Genomic DNA, 24,497 nt, shown 5'->3' on the forward strand with positions numbered 1-24,497 from the left:
TCTTCTGCCTGCATTTGATCCATATCTCTCCAATCCCCGCATATTCATGATCCATTAAAAGCTTATTAAAGGCCACCTATCTATCATATGTGCTTCCACCACCAACTCAGGAATGCGTTCCAGACAACCACAAACTTGCCCCGCACATCTCCTTTAAATTTTCCCTTCTGATCTTAAAGTTATGCTGTCTATACTTTGACACTTCCACCCTGGGGAAAAAGGTTCTGACTGTCTACCCTATCTTTGGCTCTCATAATTTTATAAACTTCTATCAGATCACCCCTAAAGGTTACATTTTAATAAAGGTTTTAGGATTTCAGATTGTTCTATTTTGCCAACTTACAAATAGCAGGTCTGATCTGGAATGTGGGGACATTTGACAGTCTATGTTAAATAGAAGTAAAGCAGATAGATTGATTTCCCCACTCTTAGATATATAATCCATTACTTGGTCTGTAAAAAAGATATAACCATGTCTGTATACATTACTTTAAATAACAGTATTTTCAAAAACCTCAGTTTTATTTGAACAGAATAAAATACAGTGCGGCTGCGTATTCTGTTACAGCAACAATCAGTCTTCCATTAACAGTGTTTCTTATGTAACAAATAGAGTCTTAAACAAAATGGTTTTCAATCTCTCTCTGCTAGAGCAACCAGGTGTACATCAATATCAGCTTCTGAAAGAATTCTGAAAGATAAAATGGTCGGAATGAATGAAGACTTGCATGCTTAAGCATATTTTCACTAACAAAAATTCATAGTTGAAATGCAGATCCAAATTCAGTCTTGTAAACTTCAGAGTAAAATTAAAATGTACTTCCTGAATGAAAACTGACGAGAACTGCAGAAAAAGCTGGAAAGAGTGCAGAGATTTGAGAGGATGTTGCCAGGGCCTGAGCTATAGGGAATGGTTACTAAGCAGGCTAGACTATTCCTTGGAGCACAGGGAGGTCATAAGGAATAGGAGGAGAATTAGGCCATTCGGCCCATCAAGTCCACTCCGCCATTCAATTACGTCTGACCTATCTCTCCCTCCCAATCCCATTCTCCTGCTTTCTCCCCATAACTTCTGACACCTGTACTAATCAAGAATAAGATGATGGTTTTATGGTTGCAAGTCGATGGAGCTAAGGAATGATCTTATAGAAGTGTATAAAATCCAGGCATGTGAGTGAGGTAAAAAAAAGAGGAAAAGAGCTGAGCGCTTGCACTCATGGGTAAAAAAAACGGAACATTTTTGAAAATTTGCACACAAAATTACCAGTTTCAAGCCTCTTTTAGTGCATTTCAAAGTAAAAACGGACATTACAAAATAATGTGACGGTCACTGTAAAATAATAACATTGAAGTGAATTTGAACATTAATTGATAATCAGCCCAAAAGGTGGTAATTGGCTTTTCTGCTGTGTTTTATATTTTAACCCCGTCTTAATTAATTTAGTTATACAATCTTGCACTTAAATTTAATATTTACTCATTACAATTCCATCACTGATTTTCTGGCACTCTTGGTTCCAGAGCTTTGCTGGTTTATCCAGCTGGCCAAGGAAGTCAGCTATGGGGATAGATGTGCTGACTCCAGCTGGGCTGGAGTTCCAGACCCCCTGCCGCAGGCTGCAAATTCAACCCACCGTTCGCCCGTGGAAGTCCCGATGAGGTCGGGATTGGAACCCCTAGCTACCTCTAGCGGAAGTCTATACATCGTTTCTTTTCTTTCTTTTTCTCGATCCGATTTCTCCGTTGGTAAACGCGATTTTGGCAAAGTGAAAAACGCGGAAATCATGCAAAAAGCAAAGAAAATGGATTTTAAAAACGCGGATATACGTGGAAACTTCACGTGCCTGAAAATCATGCGGGGAATAGGGTAAAAGCACAGTCTTTAACCCAAGGTAGGGGAATCAAGAACTAGAGGGCAGAAATTTAAGGTGAGAGGGGAAAGATTTAATAGAAACCTGAGGGGAAACCTTTCCACTCTGAGGGTGGTGGGTATATGATTCAATTAAACGAAGACAGGTATATAAATGACTACTGCTATGCCAGACACCACAAATCCCCAAACTCTTAACTGATCTGTGCACGATGTGTAGGTATCTGTACCTCATTGAACGTATGCATATAATAACTTGCCTACGAGCATAATGCAGTAAAACTCCGCTAATCCGCTGTTCGACTATTTGGAAATCATAGTATTTGGCATCCGTTTGCCACACTCCCTTCCCACTCACCTCAGTTCCCCAGCTCCCTTTTAACTTCCCCGATTCCCTTTCAATTTACCTAAATCATATGATGCATTTTCCATTTTCACTGTCACATTTAAAAAGTAGTCTAAAAGAAGGTATTACTAGAAATAATATCTAACTGTCCAGAAAATCTGTCAATCTAACGATTGCTGGAGTTTAACTCCAACCCTGCCAGTTAGGCACTTAACCTCAGCAGTGAATTCCAAGTGCACCCACCTTATTAATTCAATTAGATTGGTCAAATCAACATTAAAGAGATACCAGTAAGAATTTTCACTTTTCTATGCGAGGCATTCTTTAACCTCCAAGTAGAATGACCAGATGGCACAATTTGCAAACATATTTTTTGAATGAGTGATTCTATGAGGAATTGTGCTGATTTTTGGTGGTCATTTCATGTGACAAACTAATAGCCTTGCTTTGGACAGGATTCAAACCCAGTTTCTGCATGATTAGCATTTTAACAATGTACAACTCGGTTTTTATATAGTGATCCTACAAAGATGACATATGCACGTATTTTAAACAGCAAACCTCTGTTAAAAGGTTATATAAAGTTACCTATATGAAAGACAAAAATCAATTTTAAAATGCAAAGTGCAGAATTTATATCCCCATTTTGTCAATGCAAGAATTCAAAGTGTTGAGATAGCTTATTTTCAAATATTTGTAAAACCGATAGCAGTCAGAACTCCAGAGAAGATATTTTAGATTCCAAATTTGTAAATATCAACAGGCATCGGTAGTTCTAGATAATATGTTCTAGATAATGGTAGCAGCCATGTGCAAAAATAGGAAGTTCAGATTATTCTTTGTTTACATGGCAAGGCAATGGGAAGAGCATGTGCAGAAGCAGACTGTTATCAAACATCTCCATACAACTGGGTGGAACACTGGTACAGTTGGTTGGTCACAGAAAATGGAGAGGGCAAGATCAAAGGATGAGAATTTGACCAAGACTTTGGTGAACATGGATGGCACAGTCATGTAGCCTGTAGAGCTGCTACCTCACAGTGCCAGAGACCCGGGTTTGATCTTGAACTCGGGTGCTATGTGGGTGGAAATTGCATGCTCTCCCGGTGACCGTTTGGGTTTCCTCTGGGTGCTCCGGTTTCCTCCAACATCCCAAAGACGTGCAGGTTTATAGGTTAATTGGCCTCTGTAAAATTGTAAAAGTGTATAGGGAATAGGTGAGAAAATGGGATAACAGAACTAGTGTGTGATCGATAATCAGCATGGCCGGTGGGCCAAAGGGCCTGTTTCCACGCTGTATCTTTCAATCAAACTGGCAATCCATGGCAAGGTCCTTTGTCCAACATTCATGTAAAACCTTTAACATCAAATACTAATTAAACAAATAAATGAAGGAAAACAAATCACTTAGAAACAAAAAAATTATCACCAGTTAGACAATACATTTAGCATTTTTTTAAATCCTTGAATAACACTTGCTTTATCAAGTGAAAAGGCTTCATTTACCTAAATTTCGGGTTATCCACTGTAACCACTCCTATTTCAATTTCAGAAGGTTTGAAGTCAATGGAAAGTACTGTGGACAGACAGGTTATTGCTGTCTATAAAAAAGAAAAAGGATTAACAAAATAAATGCATATTAATTTATGGTTCATTACATTTCAATGGAAACAATCTAACCTAACATTAAAATAAACACATGTTGATTAATTATTAGTGTCAAGTCTTTGCACTTTCTTACCTCGATAGTTTGGTTATAAATCCAGTCAAGTTTTTTCTTAATTTTCTTTTCCAAGAAGCTTGTGGCTTCTGTCTGTTTTACTCCTGCAGCAGTGGCCTTGAAACCACAGTAATAACCAGCAGGATCACACTTGTAAACCTGAGCACCATGCCCTTCATTCACACCGACCAGAATCATACCTATAAAAGAAAGCAGAGAACTGACAAAGTAGAAAAAGTATTTGATATAGAGAATTTCAAAGAATCGCCAAGCTTGTAGCTCTGGAGGCAGCGGTCTGATCTGTTATGTTTATGATGGGTTATTGAAAGTGTTGTTTCACTAAGTCCCAAATATTTACTTTGTCTCAGAACTTTGCAAGTTCCTCAACATTAAACCTCTGTTCAGGTCCTCTTTAATTGTATTTTAATAGTATTTTCTGGTAACAGTTTTCAATTTGTTTTAAGAAATGCAGACCTCCCAACATTTGATTTTACAAATTCATAATTTTGATGTCCAAAATTCAGAAATTTACATAAAAATTCATAATATGGCGCATAATGCAATCTTTCAGCAAAATAAAAGGTATGCACGCCAAATGCGCATACGCGTTGCGCTACAATCATGTGAAAAACGACTATTATTTACACCAGTCTGTAGTTATTGGACTACATGTACAATGTCAGACAATGTCTATTTATAGAAACGTTACAGAACAAAAATACTTTTTACAACAAAGAAAAAATTGGGTTTTTTTGTTTTTTCTATTTTGCTTTTTCCTTACGCTTCCCAATTCTCTTGGTATTGAATAAAAGAACAATGGTCATAAAATGTATGACTAAGTTATGAAGAAAGAGGTTCATTTAAAACTGCACATACCTAATTTACATACCTAGTTTCATTTAAAACTGCACATACTTGTTCCAGTGGTCTTCAACAGCAAATCACAACATTTCATGTGTCCCCCGTCCCCCCGCCATTCACCCACCCCATCCCCTCACATCAACGGGCCTCACGCTACGCAGCGAGACCAGGCCAGGCGCAGGGGGAGGCATGTGTTTTGCGGAAAAATGTGAGGCAAAATCGAATGGCGGAAATGAAGTAAGAAAGCGGAAACTTTCCGCCAAATTCGGAAGGGCTGGGAGGTCTGGAAATGGTTTCTATTCTGATTACAAGGAAAAGTGTGAACAACAAGAATCTGAGACCAAGAGTAAATATTTGAATTCCAGATGCAAGAAAGAAAACACCAATACAGTTACAAATGTGAATAGATTCTTACGCAAATTCTGCAGATATCATCCTTCCAATGCAAGAGTGTTTGAATTAATGAAAAATGCTGCATACATGAACATACATAGCTATTCGTCAACAGTGACATTATATTAAACTCCTCAACCTTGCCCTCTGCCAGAATTGAGATGTGCACAATTGTAGTATGGGCCACGAAAGCGCGATGAAAAATGGGAGTACTGACCAAATATTTGTCCTTCAACTAACATTACATCATTGCTGCGTACAAATTGGCTGGTGTATTTCCGTATGCTACAAGACTAATTAGTCTTCAAACATTATGCCATATTAATTCTTGCACAAATGGAAGATTACCAAATTTAATGATTGGTCAATTAACCCTTTTAAGTAAATAAATTGGAAAGTAACCGATACATCAAAGCATGATTACGGCTTTATAATGCACATATGCAATTTACAAAATGTGATCTGAAGCATTAGCCTAATGTTGCATAATTCTTACAACAAAAACAAGCTGCTTACAGCATCCCAGAGGTCGCATTTCAGCATTCTGCGTATATACTTGGGAAATGTCTGCGATCCGCTTGCACAGCATGTCTACTGGGATATCGTAACCATACTTGTACTTCCAATTTGCTGCTTCATAACGAGCTCGCTGAACTTGAGACCTGCCATCTGCTGTAGATGAATAAGAAAATATAGTTTTGCTTAGAGATTTTTGCTTAGAGATATAGCAGAGAAACAGGCTCTTTGCCCCCCCCCCCACAACGACTATCGATCACCCGTTCACACGGGTTCTATGTTATCCCACTTTCTCAACCACTCCTTACACACAAGGGGCAATTTACAGAGGCCATAAAGCATTAATTTATCTCAACTATTTTTAAAAATATAAAGGATAAAATTGCCAAAATTCTGAATAGCAGATCAAACAATGGAGAAACAGGAGAGGAAACAATTAAATCAAATATACATGTTTGGTGACACTAAATACACCAATGGACCAGAAAGAAATTCCATTCTGGATTTACATTAACCCAGTCTGCAATATTTGGAATCTCTTCTAATCAATGCTTATCTTATCAATTATTGATTGGAACAAATGAACTACAACAGTAACAAATGATTTAAACCAGGAATTATTCAAATTTGAGAGTTATAAAATAATTATTTTAACAGATCTGTTAATAAATCATCTGGGGGTAGATTCTCAATCGGTAAGGAGTAAAAAAAAAATCAGGAAGTTTATTACCTGTCATTCCTGTCATTACACATCCTATAGTTTCAGTTATTCTGAAAAGATGAGTGACTGTCTTGGCATCCAAAAGCTTATCCTGAAAAACAAAAAATCAAACAGTTTTAATTAATTGAAAGATACAGCTTTGGAAACAGGCTCTTCAGCCACTGGGTCCAGGAAGACCATACACTCCTTCCACACTGGTGGCAATTTTCAGACAACTTGATCTACAAATCCGCACGCCTTTGGGTTGTTGGAGGAATCCGGAGCACTGGAAGAATTCATGCGGTCATAGGGAGAACGTGCAAACCTCACAGACAGCATCAGAGGACTGGATCGAACCTCCGGCACCGCGAGACAGTAGCTCTACCAACTGTACCACTGTGCCGCAAATTAGAATATGGAGGAACACAATAAGGAATTAGAGGTTACACTTTAAATTAATCTCCATGTCTGCTCGACCAATAATCCAGATGCAGTTCAATCAGGTAAATTAGATTTATTCCATAAAGATAATGTGCTTAAGGTTTTCAAGACAATTAGGAAAACTTCCAATTGTGTAATTTCTCTGTAAAAAGGAATAATTTCAACAGTGTACACAAGATGTTGTCATACTTGACCATCCAGTTAGGGATTTCTCTCCAGTCAGAAGTTCAATGGCTGTCACTGTCCATTAAGCTCTTTACCAGAAAGAAATCCCAAGTTTGAGGAGAGCCTCACAACCAAACAGAGAGGGAGACAGCAGCTTCTATCACAACTAACGGATGGTTTGAGAGGCAGGCTGTGTCATTGGCAGACTGTGGCATGGCAGAGAGAGCAGCAAAGGTCTGCACGCACCATGCCAACCCTGAGTCTCACATCTCGGCACTATGTGACCACACTACTCACCTTGATGTGTCCTCGTAAGCAGCCTCTCCATACTGAGCTGTTTGGCATTTCCTTATTGGCATGTGTGAGATGAGGACAGAGGTTTGTACCAGATTCCTAACACAGCAGCATGCAATTCAAGTGAATGTCTTTTTTTTAATGCAGCAGGGTATAATCCCATGTGGGGAGCTGAGGGCTAAAATGTATTGATGCCATGTGGGGCAAGTTAAACAAGGTTTCAATGTCAATAAGCTTTGCTTTACCAGCTCTTCTGAATTTGTGCACTGAATGTCCACCTAGATTACATTTCAGATGGCTTGGGAATTTAACATATTTTTGCCCAGACACTGAACCCTTTAAAAACATAATATTTTTCCAGATGACTGAGTATATCGCATTTATCCCGAGATGAGCAAATATCTGGGCCATCAGTAAATATCTATTTTCACGTCCATAAGGTTACCAAACTCTTCCCCAGCTCCGTTTATCTCCTGAAATCATTTTCTAAGCCTTTGTTATCTCCAGGCTTGATTATTCTGAATTTTCTTTTGACTGACCTCCCGCATTCTCACCCTGCAAAGACCCAAGAGTACAAAATTCTGCTGCCCATGTCCTTTCTTGCACCAAGTCCCTTTCACCCATCACCCCTCTGCTTTCTGACCAGTACTGGTACCCGGTTAAATAATACCTCGATATTTAAAACTTCCAAATCACCCTCCCTGTTTTTGCTCTTCAGTTCTTTTGAGATCAAGATACTCCAATTCTGGTCTCATGGTTGTCCACAAATGTAATAGCGACACTGATATAATGGTAGAGTGGCAAAACTAATAGAGCTCACAGCTCCGGGTAAGCCGACTGAATCCTCATTTCAGATGCCATGTGGAGTTTGCATATTCTCCCTGAGGCTGCATGCTTTTCATCCCATATTCCTACGATTTGCAGGTACCTCCTGTAAATTGTTGTACTGTGTAGACAAATCCAGAAATTGTTGATGGGTATGAGTGGAGAACAAATTGGGCTTTGTGCACGATTAGTGTAAATGGGTACTTGATGGTTGGCATGGACCCAGTACGACGAAGGGCCTGTATTTGGGAATTCCTTCCAAAAACTTCTGCTTCATTTTTCTTGGTACCTAACCTTTGGGCCTGGTTTTCAGTCAGGTATCTCCTGTGGCTTGCTTCAATCTTTGTTTGATAAAATTTCTGTGAAGTACCTTGGGATGTTTTATGTTCAAGGACATACACAAATGCAAGTTCCTGTTAGCATTATGTATACATTCATACACCAACGTGATCTGTCCCATAAGCAATTTGCCATAGATTTTTCAACATAAATGTTATATGCCTTAAGATAAGACCAGATAGAACATTTCAATAGGCCATAGGTGCAGGAGTAGGCCATTCGGCCCTTCGAGCCAGCACCGGTTGAATTAGCTGGTTTCAAGTGAAACCAGCTAATTCAAAGGGGTCTAGCATCAGAGTAAAAGAAGATAACTGCAGATGCTGGTTTATTCACAAAATGCTGGAGTAACTCAGCAGGTCAGGCAGCATCTCGGGAGAGAAGGAATGGGTAAAACTGGTTGATGCATTCAGCCATAAGACCATCAAAGGAGTTTGAGTATTAGTTTACACTAACCACCAGCCACATATATCTATTCTTTTTATTCATTCTTAGGATCAACAAGACTGGCATGTTTGTGCCTATTTCTGATTGCCACTAACAGGTCAGCAAATGAGCCAAATAAAAAGCCTGTAGACTACTTTGGAATTTCCACGCCCTTGAAGTCATGAATGTTTAATTGTCATATGCACTGACAATGGAACAATGAAATTCTTTGCAGCAGCATAACTGGCTGTGAAGGAGTGAAGTCACATATAGATCAGAATTAGTAACATTTGGTTTTCTTCAAAAGTTGCATTTATGAAAAATGGCCATTTTGAGCAAAATCAGTGCTACAATGCTGAGAACTATATTCTGCACTCCGTATCTTCCCATTTGCTCTATTAAACTTGAGTTTAACTTGATTGTATTTATGGTATATCTGATGTATTGATAACATGCAAAACAAGGTTTTTCACTGTACCTTGGCACACACTGCAATAATCAACCTAAACAAATACCATCTATGTTCCACGATTTATAGCATGGAATACAAATTCTTATAGTTTTGCTGCAATTTGGATCTTGTTTTTTCATTGCACAGTTGTAACTTATTCAGATTTTTTTTATTTGTCCTGAGCCAGCCACATCACCTCAAATCCACACAAAAGTCTTTGAGTTGCAAGTTTTCACACAGAGCCTGGTGGGTATACTAAACGAGCTGTCAGGTGAGGTAGTCAAGACAGGTATAATAACAAAGACACCGACCGGTCTGAAGAAGGGTCTCGACTCAAAACATCACCCATTCCTTCTCTCCAGAGATGCTGCCTGTTCCGCTGAGTTATTCCAGCTTTTTGTGTCTACAGTTTAAACCAACATCTGCAGTTTCTCCTCACATCACATATAACAAAGGCACTTGGACAGGTGCATGGATACGTATAGAGGGATATGGGCCAAAAGGGATGAATTTAGATGGAGCATTTTGGTCGGCATGGACTAGTTGGGCCGAATGGCCTGTTTCCGTACTGTATGACGATGACTCCGCACTCACCGGTACTTTCTTTTGTGTGACTATGACAGCACAGTCCTTGCCACGGATGGCGACTGATGTGAGCCCGCCCTGGTTGATAGCTTTGAAAGCGTATTCTGCAAGACAAAAACACAGGTTACCCTGGGCACCGAGGCCATGTAAATCCGATCCCAGAGCACGGCGCCTCGCTGCTAACACAGTAAGTTGCAATGCAATCGGCCAATCCCGGGGCCTAAACTGAGACTGGGCCGAGCCGGGAGCTCCAGACCTGGGATCGGCCCTGGGTTAATGCGGGAGCCTCGGGGCCTGGGCAGAGCAGAAAGCCCTGGGTCCGGGGCCTGAGCTCAGCAGCGAGTACCCGCGTCTGGACTGAGCAGATAGGCCTGAAGCCGGGGCCTGGCATGACTGAGCACTCGGAGCTAGGCCTCGCAGACTGGGCCCAGGGCCCCGGGATCGCGTCCGTCACTCACCGACTTGGTAGAGCCTCCCCTCCGGGGAGAAGATGGTGATGTGACGGTCGAAGCCGGCGCTCGATCCCCGCGACATCTTCAGCAAGGAGCCGAGCCGAGCAACAACATGTACGGCGGCGGAACTGACCCGGCAGCGGCGGCTCGTCTGCACCGGATACACTCGCTGATTGATGGCTCGGCTCAGACCAACCTCCAGGAGGCCGGCTGGCAAGCGCCAGTGTAGGAAGGAACTCAGATGCTGGTTTACACTGAAGAGAGACACAAAGTGCTGGAGTAACGCAGCGGGTCAGGCAGCATTTCTGGAGGAAAGGAATAGGGTAACGTTTCAGGTCGAGACCCTTCAGGTCTGAGAGTCAGGGGAGAGGGAAACGAGAGACATGAAAAGGTACATAGAGCAAATGAATAGTGGTGGCCCGTCTTCGACATGCCAAAAGTATGCAAAAGGACAAATCAACGCCAGCAACGACGAACAATGAAAGGTGCAGCCCACCATAGTCCATTTTCGGCTGCGGAGAAGGTGATAACGAGTGAAACTCAGCAGGATGACAGTGAATGACTAGGGCGGGGGAGGGACGGAGAGAGAGGGGATGCAGGCGTTACTTGAAATCAAAATCATACCGCTGGGTTGTATGCTGCCCAAGCGAAATATGAGGCGCACCAGTGCCTTGCTGATGAAGTGAACTGGCTCCTTGGTGAACATTGTCATTTCATGATAATGAGAAATTGGACAGAAAGTGCTGCGTGAAGTCAAGTGCAGAGTAATGGAGAATATGCTTTCCAATTAGTGAAAGACAAAATCTGGAGCATGTCCAACTAGTTTCCAAACCCAGGTTAAGGTTTAATGTAAACATACCTTAAGGTGTTTTAAAATGAAAATTAGATCTTCAGTCTAACTTATCTCACCTGCAGTTTGGTTCTTTTTCTTTCAAACACAATAATATTCCACTTGGGTAACTTGCATCCCAACAGTATGAAGATCTCCAATTTTAGATAACCCCCTCTCCCACGTTTCTCCCCACTCTTCCCTGTGCTATCCCACTACCGACCTCACTATCTCTCCACCTACATCCCTTCCTCTGGCTTCAAATTTCACTCCTTTCTTTATCCTAAACCCTTCTGTCTCCTTTTCATCTCTTGATCGCCCATCTGACAATAAAAACCTGCCTCGCCAATATCCACTTATTACTTGCCAGATTTTTGCCCTGCCCTCACCTATTTCCCAGTGTTCTCTCCCCTACTACAATCAGTCTAAAGGGTTACAATTTGACACATCTCCTATCCATGTCTTCCAGAGATGCTGTCTGACCCGTTGAGTTATTCCAGCACTTTGTTTTTTTTGTACCTCTGCAATTCCTTGTATACCGACAAGAATGTGTATGTTCACTGATTCCAGACTGACCATGAGTCTGAAGAAGGGTCTCGACCCAAAACGTCACCCATTCCTTCTCTCCTGAGATGCTGCCTGACCCGCTGAGTTACTCCAGCATTTTGTGATACCTTCGATGATGCTTATTGACACTAATCCCATTTGCCTATATTAGGCCTGCATCCTTCTACACCTTTCCTGTCTAAGTACCTGGTCAAATGTCTTTGAAACATTATATTGGCCCCACTACCTAGTCTGGAAGCATGGTTTTAAAAAAAAGCTAGCCCTCAGATCTCCATGTTGTATCTGGAAACTAGACTTTAGTTTAGTGATACAGCATGGAAACTGGACCATCAGTCACCCAATCACATTAGTTACATGTTGTTCCATTTTTCCATCCACTATCCTACACATTTGAGGCAATTTAGCCCAGACCGATTGACCTACAAATATGCAAGTCTTTGGAATGTGGGAAGATACTGGAGCACCTAGAGAAAACTCCCAGTCACAGGAAAAATATGCAAAGTCCACACAGATCCTGAGGTAAGGATCGAACGTAGGTTTCTAGCGCTGTGAGACAGCAGCTATACCAACTGCGCCACTTTGCCGCAAACTTTTTCAAACTGCCACTAACTTTTCTGATTTTAAGCCTATGCTTGCTAGTTCTAGACTTCCCTGCTCTGGGTATTTCTTACTTTCTATCCTATCTATGCTGCTCATAATTTTTTTTACCTCTATAGGGTCACCCTCAGCCTCCTAAAATCCAGTGAGAATAAATACCCCTTGCAGAGTGGTTAAGTGGTGAAAATCTTGAACAAGCATCTGTCGAGAAAATGAACTAGTGGCAATTTGCAGTAATTCAAAATTGGTAGAGTGATTTAAAGGTGCCCACGCCATACTGGGAACCACGGACTTGTGAGGCTGGCCTCAGTGGTGGGAATGTCACTGGAAGGGATCCTGAGAGGCAGGATCAATCTGTATTTGGAAAGGCAAAGGCTGATTAGGGATAGACAACGTGGCATTGTGTAATTTTAATTGAGTTTTTTGAAAAATGACTAAAATCATTGTCGTGAGTTGGGTAGTAGACATGTTTACATTGTCTTTAGCAAGGATTTTGATAAAATCCTGCATGGAAGGCTTGGCTGGAAGTTAGATCACATGAGATCAAAGGGGAGCTGGTCAATTGGGTTGGTTTGGTGGAAGATGTCATGCTGGGATAACAGTAGCAGGGTCATGCAAGATGCTAACATTCTCTGTTTAGAAAAATAAATCAACAATGATTTATTGTGCAAAGTACAGAGATTTACCAGAAGTAGATAATAACAATAGCTAATCTAGGTAAAAATACTCCAACTAATCCATGCTTAATAAGAAAATTCTTCTATTTTTACAAAGCATTCTCTCAGTTTTGGAGTATACATTTTTCAGTATGTGCGTGCAAACTTTAAACTTAAAGGCAGGGATATCGGTTTATTTTATTTCATTAATAAATGTATACAACGGCATATTAAGAACTCATAGAATCAATTTGTTTTTTCATATTATTTATGGATCTGGGTGTTAACAAATAGCATTAAAACATCTTGCACTATATTACTTTTTCTGTATCACTACAATCCCAAAATCTGTTGATTTAAATTCAAACACAGATGTATTTGTAACATGATTTGTATTCACTCAAACGTATTTGATATTGACCAGATAATTCCAACATAACTGGAAAAAATAATAATTGGGTCAGAAGCCTATTTAAAGATTGTGAACATCTAAATTTTCCATCGTTAATGCAAGAATTAACAATATGATTTTTTACTCAAAATGAAAATATGTCTTTTTTAAAGAGTGAAACATTTTTTGTTACAAAAATCAAGTATTACTTACTCTTGAAGCACACATGAACACCAGTTTGAATGCAATTGTTCGAACAGACTGAAGTGATATAATTTATATATTTATCTACAGGATCACAGGATTATGTGGTACTCTTGGACACAATTTTATTTAATGTTTCCATTATCAAATGTCTTATTCGTGGTTCTAGGTTGCTCCAATGACTGATCAAGAAACAATACAATAAAAAGCTCAGTATCGTCAACTGTATCAACTTAACTCATTCCGAGTGATTCGGCCACTACATTACAGTGCTGCTCTCATATTCCTTGAAGAGGCAAATAAGATAAAATTAAGAAACAAAAGAGTTCAGGAAGGCTAAAGAAAAAGTTCTAAAAATAATAGTAATTATTTTAAAACAAAAACTACAATATTCATACATTTATTTTGAGTATGAAATAACAGAGAACTGCAGATGCTGGTTTATACCAAAGATAGATATAAAATACTGGAGTAACTTAGCGGGTCAGGCAGCATCTCTGGAGAACACGGATAGGTGATGTTTCAGGTTGGAACTTCTTTTGAGTCTGAATAACGGTCCCAACCTGAAACATCCATGTTCTACCCATGTTCTCCAGAGATGCTGCATTACTTGCTGAGTTATTCCAGCATTTTGCACCTCACTTCTTTTCAGTTATGTTTTTGAAGGCACAACCATCTATGTGGAACTTCATATGAGGATCTCTCCACTCCTCCCTCTTCATATGGAATGTGCCAGGTATTTTGTGTTGACTGCATGATTGTGTCATACTTTGTTATGACCTACAGAGAAAAATTGTTTAAAAAACAGTCAATGTTGAGACAAAATGAGTATTAAAAATAACAATTACATATTTTTGGTAGGAAAGCGTTTTCCAGTTTTGGTATGACCAAACTAAAATTATGTCTAAATTCTTAAGCAATCTACACTTCATAAAATATGGTCACAAGAATGTACATCATTTAGCAAACATTTGTTCATTATTATTTGGCCAAGAAGCTTCAAGGTTTTGTATTTTTCTCCTGTCAGAAGAATTCAAACACAATAGTTTTAAACATTTTGAGCAAAGAGAAACACAACGAAAAAAAAGTAAATAATTAAAATAAATAGCAATATTCAAATAAAGGAAAATAATGATTGCGTGCACTATTTCAGAAAACCTCTACACTGAAATGACAGGATTTGCAGTTCACACAAAAGGGTTAATTTGGTGTCGATTCAAAAGCAGGTTGGCTAGAATTAAGATCTTTGGAACTACAGAATTTTCATGAGGGTTCTAATGTTAAAATTCAGTTAGCAGAACTCCACTATCGTTGCCTACACATTTGGGACATAAGTGTCTGTGTGGGAAAATTCAAACGTGATGACAGTTAAGTAAAGAAATGTCAGTCAGCAAATTCCAGTTTTGTGCAACAACTTGAGGTCTATAATATTTAGAATTTAAAATTTTAAGTCACTGATCTTCCATCGAAAATGTAAATTCCTTAAAGCAGATTCAAAGATTAAATGTGAGGTTGTTATCTTTTGAAAATAAAATTCCACCTCAGGACTGGGACCCTTCCTCATTTTAATATAGATACCAACTGGAAATGGTGCGGTCAGTCTAAAGAAACGTCACCTACCCGTTCCTTCCATGGATGCTTCTTGACCTGCTGACTTACTCCAGCACTTTGTGTTTTATGCAAGTTTCCAGCAATTGCAGTTCCTTGTGTCTCCCTTGCCCTACTCCATTGCAACATTTCCTTAAAACATGCCTACATTGAAGAAGTTCTCTTCTCTTTGACAGTTCTGTGATACTTCACTCACTGCTCCCCATAATTCTTCCTGCTCTTCAACCACATTGTCTTCTTTTCATCTCCAGCCTTTGTCCACCCATCTGTCAATCAAATAACCCGAACTAACCTGTACCTATCAATTGCCATGTTTTGTCCTGCCACTATCTCTTTTCCAGATTACTCCCCTCCCCCCACACACACAACAATCAGTCTGTTTCACATGAGATATTGATGTCAGGTTTCAGATTAGCAGGAATATAACCTGTTTAATGTGCCAAAATTTAACTTTTTAACCGTTATTCTCTCCATAGATGATGCTGGACCTGTTAAATATTTTCCAGCATTTTTTTACTGTTTTGGTTTTGAACTATTTAGCAATTGAGCAGCAATGTAAAAACACAAATTTTATGAGAGAACAAACTGTACAGTCACAATGACAACTACAAATGCTAGGAATTAAAGTGTCACAAAGCTACCCCATTGATTCCATCTTCCACTTTCTTAAGTCTTTTCATGAGAAACTTGATCAACTGGTTTCTTTTGTCACTTTACAAATACTGTTTCAATATTTTCTCGCTTGGAAGAATCAGATATTACTGCTATTGTCAAAGATGTTTTGTGAATAAAATGTTTGGTAATACAATCTGACACAAAACATTCTGATTTGACAAAGACAAAATAACCCTCAAAAAAGCACAGATGTGGAGTGGAAATCTTAAAAACACCTCAAACATGCTATCTCCAATTACTTGGCAGAATGAGAGTTTTCTCAAATATGCAAGCCAACTCTTGCACTATGCATAAAAAACTCAAATCATACAACTCCGTGGTTCATATTAACTTAGGGAATGCAGAGCTGCTCTTCAGAATATATTCTGTCTCAAAGCACAAAAGCTTCCCTCCCCTGTGCCCCATCTGGACTCCCACCTATCTCTCCCCTGTCCCACCCCTCCTGCTATTTTCCTCCTTCTACTTCACAATCCAAAACTCTTCAAACCTGTCTCACAACTTCTGCTCTTATTGCCGGCCTTTGTTCCAACTATCTGCCCATCAAAACCATCCTTGCCTTTGACCACCTATTACCTGCCATGCTTTGGCATGCCTCTCAACTTTTCCTGCTTCCTTCTCCCCCACCTAAAATCGTTCTGAAAAAGGATCACAATACAAAATGTCATCTAGCCATGTTCTCCAGAAATGCTGTCTGACCTGCTGAGTTATTCGAGCTCATTGTGTCCATTATCCAGCATCTGCAGTTGTTTGTTTCTACATTTCTCAACATCTTTTTGTATGTCTTAAACCAAGTAAGGCAACATTGCATTTTTTGCACTTCTAGGTTATATCAACATATGCTTCCCACCTCAAACTTGATCTTGTGTCCTGGATTATAGTGTGATAGCACAAGCTGGTGTCCACGCTGCCACTTGAAAAACAAACGCCGTGCATTTTTGTTGATCAAACAAGCCTTATGATCCCGCATAAGGTCTCGACTAACGAATTTACAATGATTTCCTGAAAGTATTGTTGCATATAAGAGAAAGGGGTCATCTTCCGATCTGGATCAAGAGAAAACAAAACAAATACCTGTTTATATACATGCACAAATATCTTTGGAACAACATTTCTACTCTTCAAATAGGAATTAAACCAGAAATTTCACTTCTGCTCAGTAATTTGTTTGAATAGTGCTAGTGTTGTGATTTTGTGTAAATGTCCTCCCACTCCCTGCAGTTCCTTAGAGGTCATTAATCTGACCTCCCACATGCAATGTTTGCAAATGGAATTGTATTTAGAAAGGTGGCTGTAGATGAATTTGCAGCCATTTATATCCATTTGCTCAAAGCCAAATCATGTACATTTCACTTCTGGGTCACTCAACACAAGCAAATAAGAGATGATTTAGATCTGGGATGGAAAGTTATTTTGCACAGATATCACACACTGGTCTTTAACATGCAATGTCAGGTTATTTGGGAAATAACCAGCATCTTGGCATCACAATTGATTTCTGCAATTCTTTGACAGGAACCTATTTTAAGTTAAATTAAAACACTGACGATCTGCCAAACAACAGAGACATCTCAATGGGCACTGAATAGCTGCAGCGCGTGTAAACCAGCAAAAATGTTGTGAAAAAGAAATAACTTCAAGAAACCGAAGAAGAAATCAGCATATATTCACTTAAATAAGAATTCTTCAGATGGACGTGCACTCTTTATCTTTATTAATGTCTTACATAAGATATAGAGAACAGAAACAGGGCAACATTTGGCCTAGCCAGCATGCATGTCCCATTTTTCCCTCATCTGCATCCATCATCCTGGACCTCTTCTTCTTATAGATGTGTATACTATTCATTTCAACCACTCCAATGGTATTGGTTAGACACTAATTGGGTGAATAAGTTAGTTTGAATTTTTTAATTAGATTTAATGGAGACTACCTTGTATTAGTGGAATCTAGTTATGTCCTACCAAACATATTCACTCTATCAAAACTTTTTGTCAGGTTAGGTTATTGCATTGTCATATTTCCTCGAAAGATGAGACTCAAATAATGCACAAAAGTTGAATTATTTGTACCAACCAATTATTTAAAACTCAGAACTCAACACTTTCTTGTCCACAATAGAATACCGAGATTGTAGGACACTTCTAATACACTAGCTTTCTGCTATACTGAAGAAATACAAGGCAATGGGCAATAACTAAAGCAGTAAGTAACCAGTGGCAGTATTTAAAAAAATGAACAAGGGTCTGAGAGAAGGGTCCCGACCCAAAACGCTACTTGTCTATTCCCTCCACAGATTCTGCCTGATTCGCAAAGTTACTCTAGCACTTTGTATTTTGCTCAAGATTCCAGCATCTACAGTTTCTTGTGGCTCCAGGTTATTTTCTATCATAATGGAGACTACAGGCTGGAGATATGAAAATAACTTTACTTTGCATTTTCTGTTTTGCATTATATATAATCTGGATTATATATAATGGGCAAGTGACATTGCAGAGTAATGAGCTATTTTTCAATGATATTATTAGTATATATTAATGGCTTAAAGTTATTCATCATATTAACTTAAGTAAGTGAACTGTTGGTTATAAGAATTAAAGTTGGCAATTGGGAACTTAAATAGGATTTCCCCAGAAGATGACCATTAAGACATCAAGCAAAGGAAAAATCATGAATATACTATAATTATTTCATAACTATGATGATTACATTTTACAGGAACAAATCATTTGGCTCTGCCTTGTGGCATCTGTCTGAAAGTGCTGTCAACACAGTCCCACTCTATTGTGCTTTCATAATGAATCCAATAATTCTTCATGGCCCTTCTTTTTATTCTGAATCTTAGAATTATTCAATTCTTTTTCCTAAGAAGGGATGATAGTTTTTCTTGAGTTGTCCTTTATATTCATTACATTGAACTTTAACTTACATATTTGCTGTAAAGAAGCAGTCAGCATATTTCTGTATGGCAGCCATATGACTTTTGTCCCATTTACGTGTTCCATTCAGCATGTGCTTGCGGCCAAGGACAAGGAGATGCATGTTTTGTTGGGCAAGATGAGAAACTACCTCCAGAAGCTGTTTGAGAAGAAAATTGCAAATTAATGAGGTTATAGGTTTATACCAATGCAAATGTACTTATGAATCTGCAAGCGGATGTAAAATTATGTTTACTTTTGATAATGCAGTTCCCTGTGTCTCGCATAAATAGAGTTGTATACTGGATCTTAAACTAATTCAGGGAGAGGGTTTAAAGAACAGGATGTTTGATAATCAAAAGGAAATTATAGAAGGGTGTTATGAGATGGTGATGGAAAATTGACACGCAAGGTGTAATACTTACCCAGTATTTTTTAAAGAACAATGGCCAGGATGTGTGAGCTTGAGTGAGAAACACCCTACCATGATGCACCTGCTTGGTCAGTGATCATTTGGTTAACAGTCTGATAATCCCTAATTGAGTTTGGCCTTCCAAGCACAAAACTTGTGAAGAGGACCTAAAATGTGGAGGATCGTGTGGCCATAAGGAACAGCATAGTTGGGTTTCGACCAAACTGGAAAATATAAAGAAAAGTCTGCAGCACAGTTAGTAAAAACATGCATGCATGGAATCAGGGCGACCAGGGCTGGATGCTCAATATTTCACGTTATAAGATTTTCCAAAACAGCCCAAAGGGAAATGAGGCAGGGTACATTATTAAGCAAGGAAGGTATCAGAGTGGTGTTGATTCATGATATAGAGGCAGTGGATAGTAACGTGGAATCAATTTGGGTTGAAATCATAAATAGCAGGAGAAAGTATTTATGTGTGGAAGTAATCTGCAGGTCTGCAAAATGTGACCTTTTGATAGGGCTAAGCGTTAGTAGAGGAATTTCTAGCGCATGTGTGAAGGGAACTGCAATTGTCATGGGAGATTTTGATTGGACAAACCAAAATGGTAATGGTATTGTGGGAAAATAATTGATAGAATGTATCAGGGATTGCTTCAGGGATAACATTACTGTATGTTATGGAATTTACAAAGAAACAGATTATTTTAGATTTGGTCCCTGGGAAGGATTAACGAGATCTTGTCGTTAAAGATCTCCTAACGGGCGGTGATTAGAATATGAAAGAATTCCAGATGCTTTTGAGGGTGAACACCATAGGACCAAAAGGACTTGTTAGGCCAGAGGACTTAAAAGGATCTTTTAAGGACAGTTTTAAGGATCCAGTTGCAAAAGACTAAAATACTTATAAGAAAGAGAATTGATTTTGAGAAAACTTGCAGGTATTATAAAAAAACAGCAAGAGCATCCATGGATATATAAAGAGGAAGGTGGTGGTTAAGGAGGTGCAAGATCTCCAGGGAATGAGACTGGTGAATTAACAACAGAAAACAAAGAAATTACAGGAACCGCAAATCATTTATTTGCAGTCTTCACCTTGGTGGACACTGCACCGTCAATAGTCAGAGGAAATAACTAATTATTTCAGAAAGCTGAATATAATCAACCTTAGTCAATCTGATTTTAAATCATGTTTCAAAAATTTGCATAAAGTATTTGAGGATGTAGCAGGGAGAGTTGATCGAGAGGAACCTTTAGATGGAGAGCATTCAGGCTTCCAAACGGCATTTGATAAGGTTTCACATAGGAGGATAATGCATAAATTAAGATATTGAAGGAAGCTTGTTTGCATTGTTGAAAACTGTGTGAAATAAATAACATTGTTGGTCCTTTTCAGGCTGGTGGGATGTAACTAGTGGAGTATCCCAGGGAGGGGTGATAAGGCGGGTTGAGGAGGGATGGAGTGGGTGAGGGGGGAGAGGAGGAGGGGGGTTGAGGGGGGATCGAGTGCGTGTGCGGGGGGTTCAGGGGGGATTGAGTGGGGGTGAGGGGAGATAGGGGGGGTTGAGGGGGATGTAGTAGGTGAGTGGGGGGGAGGTGGAAGGGGGGATGGTGGGGGAGGGGGGGACGAGAGGGTGCGGGACCAAAAGAGCGCCAAAGGGACGCAAGCAGTCAGTCAGCAAAGGTCAGGAGAGCAGGAGCAAGGACGACCGTTGGCTGAAAGAAAGTAAGTGTTAATTGAAGGGGAAAAGTCCGTTTAAAAAGAGCGCCAAAGGGACGCTAGCAGGCAATCAGTGAAGCGCATACCTCCAAGCTCGTCAGGAAGGCAGAATAGAAGTGAGTACCTGGATTGGCTGATCAATTAAATTAGACGCTTGGTAAATTGGCCGATTAGACAATTTAGTGACTGGTATAAACAAGGCTTGCACAAGGGGTGCGGCCCTGTCGAGGGAAGTGCCCTGTGAGAAAAGTGTGAGTCTTTGGCTGCGAGTCTTCGGCGAGGTGGCTGAGGTGAGGAAGTTACACTTGTTTTTGAGCCTGATTTGTTTTTAGACAATAAAGTAATGGCCGATAAGTTGGTGCTGTGTGTTTCCTGCAGAATGTGGGAAGGTAGGGACACCGCTGGAGCTTCTGGGAGCTACACCTGCAAGAACTGTGTCCAGGTGCAGCTCCTGAATGGATGTGTGGTGGAGTTGGGAAAAGCAGCTGGATGACCTCAGGGCCATCTGGGAATGCGAGAGTTTCCTGGACTGGACCTACTGTGAGGCTGTCATGCCAAGGGTCCAGGTCGAGCGAAGGTGGGAGACCGTTTCAAGGGGGAGTGAACGTGGACTACAGGAGACCTCGGTGGCTGTGCCTATTGCAAACAGGTACACCCTCTTAGGAGCTGTGGGGGCAGAAGACAATTCCAGTCCGAGCGGCGGACAAGTTGGCAGATCTAACCCAGGCAAGGAAACTCGACCGGGGAGACCGAAGTCAGGAAGAGCCATAGTAGTGGGTGACTCCATTGTCCGAGGTACGGACAGTAGATTCTGTGGCGGCAGGCGGGACTTGAGGATGGTCTGTTGCCTCCCTGGTGCTAGGGTTCAAGACATCACGGACCGGCTTCAGAACATCCTAGCGAGGGAAGGCGATCAACCAGAAGTAGTTGTGCACGTGGGCACAAACGACGTCGGGAGGAAGAGGAAGGAGATACTGCAACATGAGTTTAGAGAGTTAGGAAGAAGACTGAGAAGTAGGACGCCGAGGGTGGTTATCTCTGGACTGCTACCTGTACCTCGTGCTGGTGAGGGCAGGAACAGAGAGATCAGGGATATGAATGTATGGATGAGGGGCTGGTGCAGGGAGCAGGGATTTAAATTTCTAGACCACTGGGATCTCTTCTGGGGTAGGGGTGACCTGTACAAAAGGGACGGGTTACACCATAACAGCAGGGGGACCAACATTCTGGCAGGCAGGTTTGCTAGTGTTACACGTGTGGCTTTAAACTAAGTAGTGGGGGGGAGGGGTTGACAAATTGGGAATATGAAGATGGAGTTAAAGGGGAAGTGAATACAGGAGAAATTGCAAAGTACTCTCGAATAAACGGGAAGGAAAATTCTAGATGGGATAAGAGAGTAAGGTCAGGGCCAATTGTGACCGGTGTGAGGGGAGGTGAATACCGAAGTTAAACTGTTGTATTTAAATGCACAAAGTATAAAAAATAAAGTGGATGAGCTTGAGGCTCAGTTAGACATTGGCAAGTATGATGCTGTGGGAATCACGGAGCCATAGCTACAAGAGGACCAGGGGTGGGAACTGAATATTCAGGGGTACACAACGTATAGAAAAGACAGACAGGTGGGCAGAGGGGGTGGGGTCGCTCTGTTGGTAAGGAATAATATTCACTCCCTTGCAAGGGGTGACATAGAATCAGGAGATGTAGAATCAGTACGGATAGAAATGAGGAATTGTAAGGGTAAAAAGACCCTCATGGGAGTTATCTACAGCCCCCCAAACAGTAGCCTCGACATAGGGTGCAAGTTGAATCAAGAACTAAAATTGGCATGTCGCAAATGTAATGCTACGGTGGTTATGGGAGATTTCAACATGCAGGTAGACTGGGAAAATCAGGTTGGTAATGGACCCCAGGAAAGAGAGTTTGTGGAGTGTCTCCAAGATGGATTCATAGAACAGCTTGTACTGGAGCCTACCAGGGAGAAGGCAATTCTGGATTTAGTGTTGTGTAATGAACCTGATCTGATAAGGGGACTCGAGGTAAAAGAGCCATTAGGAGGCAGTGATCACAATATGATAAGTTTTACTCTACAAATTGAGGGGGAGAAGGGAAAATCGGAAGTGTCAGTATTACAGTATAGCAAAGGGGATTACAGAGGCATGAGGCAGGAGCTGGCCAGATTTGACTGGAAGGAGGCCTTGGCAAGGAAGACGGCGGAACAGCAATGGCAGGTATTCCTGGGAATAATGCAGAAGTTGCAGGATCAATTTATCCCAAAGAGGAGGAAAGATTCTAAGGGGAGTAAGAGGCACCCGTGGCTGACAAGGGAAGTCAAGGGCAGCATAAAAATAAAAGAGAAGTATAACATAGCAAAGAAGAGTGGGAAGCCAGAGGATTGGGACTCTTTTAAAGAGCAACAGAAGATAACTAATAAGGCAATACGGGGAGAAAAGATGAGGTACGAGGGTAAGCTAGCCAATAATATAAAGGAGGATAGTAAACGCTTTTTTAGGTATGTGAAGAGGAAAAAAAATAGTCAAGGCAAATGTGGGTCCCTTGAAGACAGAAGCAGGGAAATTTATTATGGGGAACGAGGAAATGGCAGACGAGTTGAACCGGTACTTTGGATCTGTCTTCACTAAGGAAGATACGAACAATCTCCCAGATGTTCTAGTGGCCAGAGATCCTAGGGTGATGGAGGAACTGAAGGAAATCCACATTAGGCAGGAAATGGTGTTGGGGAGACTGATGGGACTGAAGGCTGATAAATCCCCAGGGCTTGATGGTCTGCATCCCAGGGTACTTAAGGAGGTGGCTCTAGAAATTGTGGACGCATTGGTAATCATTTTCCAATGTTCTATAGATTCAGGGTCAGTTCCTGTGAATTGAAGGGTAGCTAATGTTATCCCACTTTTTAAGAAAGGAGAGAGAAAACGGGAAATTATAGACCAGTTAGGAAAAGGGGACGTACAACGAGATCTGGGTGTCCTAGTGCATCAGTCACTGAAAGGAAGCATGCAGGTTCAGCAGGCAGTGAAGAAAGCCAATGGAATGTTGGCCTTCATAATAAGAGTATAGGAGCAAAGAGGTCCTTCTGCAGTTGTGCAGGGCCCTAGTGAGACCGCACCTGGAGTACTGTGTGCAGTTTTGGTCTCCAAATTTGAGGGGGAGGGGGCTGCAGAGCCCACAAGCTGCTGCTAACTTTTTATTAGATGCGCTTCCCCCCATCCCGGCATGCCCCGCACGTGACCTTCCTCCCGTGGTGCAACACGGTGGCAGAGGGTCCAACAAGATAGCTGTCGCCGCTGTTCGCCGACGATCGCCACAGTGCTGCAGGAGAGGCTTTGGGTCCACGGCTCGCTCTGGCTGCAGCGCTGGCGGCACGGGGCTGAGGTGAGTGGCTCCCTCTCCCCTTCCCTGTCCCCCCTCGTCCGCCCATGGCCCCGGGGGCCACTTCCCGCCCAGCAACGGGCTTCGTCAGTTGGAGAGGGTTGCCAGGCCTGCAGGTTCGTCAGTTGGGATAGAGTTGTCCCAGGAGAGGCCCG

General features: G+C 41.0%; 2 protein-coding genes across 2 annotated transcripts in view; both read right to left on the reverse strand.

The window, feature by feature from the left end:
* Positions 1–503: 503 nt before the first annotated feature.
* On the reverse strand, positions 504–10,826 carry psma6a (proteasome 20S subunit alpha 6a). The gene is made up of 7 exons (XM_078406572.1): positions 10,388–10,826; positions 9,939–10,033; positions 6,437–6,518; positions 5,707–5,862; positions 3,958–4,136; positions 3,723–3,817; positions 504–691 (listed from the first exon to the last, which is right to left on the reverse strand). Exons 1-7 carry the CDS (start codon positions 10,461–10,463, stop codon positions 634–636), a joined length of 741 nt encoding a protein of 246 aa, XP_078262698.1. The 5' UTR covers positions 10,464–10,826; the 3' UTR covers positions 504–633.
* Positions 10,827–13,219: 2,393 nt separating this feature from the next.
* The window catches only part of prorp (protein only RNase P catalytic subunit), a 40,951-nt gene continuing 29,673 nt past the window's right edge, over positions 13,220–24,497 (reverse strand). Inside the window, exons 5-7 of the mRNA XM_078406574.1 lie at positions 18,835–18,983; positions 16,756–16,951; positions 13,220–14,405 (exon numbers count right to left, since the gene is read on the reverse strand). Coding sequence (XP_078262700.1) covers positions 14,274–14,405; positions 16,756–16,951; positions 18,835–18,983 — 477 coding nt within the window. The 3' untranslated portion in view covers positions 13,220–14,273. The remainder of the gene's footprint in view (positions 14,406–16,755; positions 16,952–18,834; positions 18,984–24,497) is intronic.

Source organism: Rhinoraja longicauda, chromosome 10, assembly GCF_053455715.1.
Source record: "Rhinoraja longicauda isolate Sanriku21f chromosome 10, sRhiLon1.1, whole genome shotgun sequence".
Lineage (NCBI taxonomy): Eukaryota > Metazoa > Chordata > Chondrichthyes > Rajiformes > Arhynchobatidae > Rhinoraja > Rhinoraja longicauda.

Coding starts and splice junctions, on each gene's coding strand:
- psma6a (XM_078406572.1), bottom strand. CDS start 10,463: ATGTCGCGGGGATCGAGCGCCGGCTTCGACCGTCACATCACCATCTTC. Junction 10,034..10,387: donor GGGGAGGCTCTACCAAGTCG/GTGAGTGACGGA, acceptor TTTGTCTTGCAG/AATACGCTTTCAAAGCTATC. Junction 5,863..6,436: donor TGTAATGACAGGAATGACAG/GTAATAAACTTC, acceptor ATTCATCTACAG/CAGATGGCAGGTCTCAAGTT.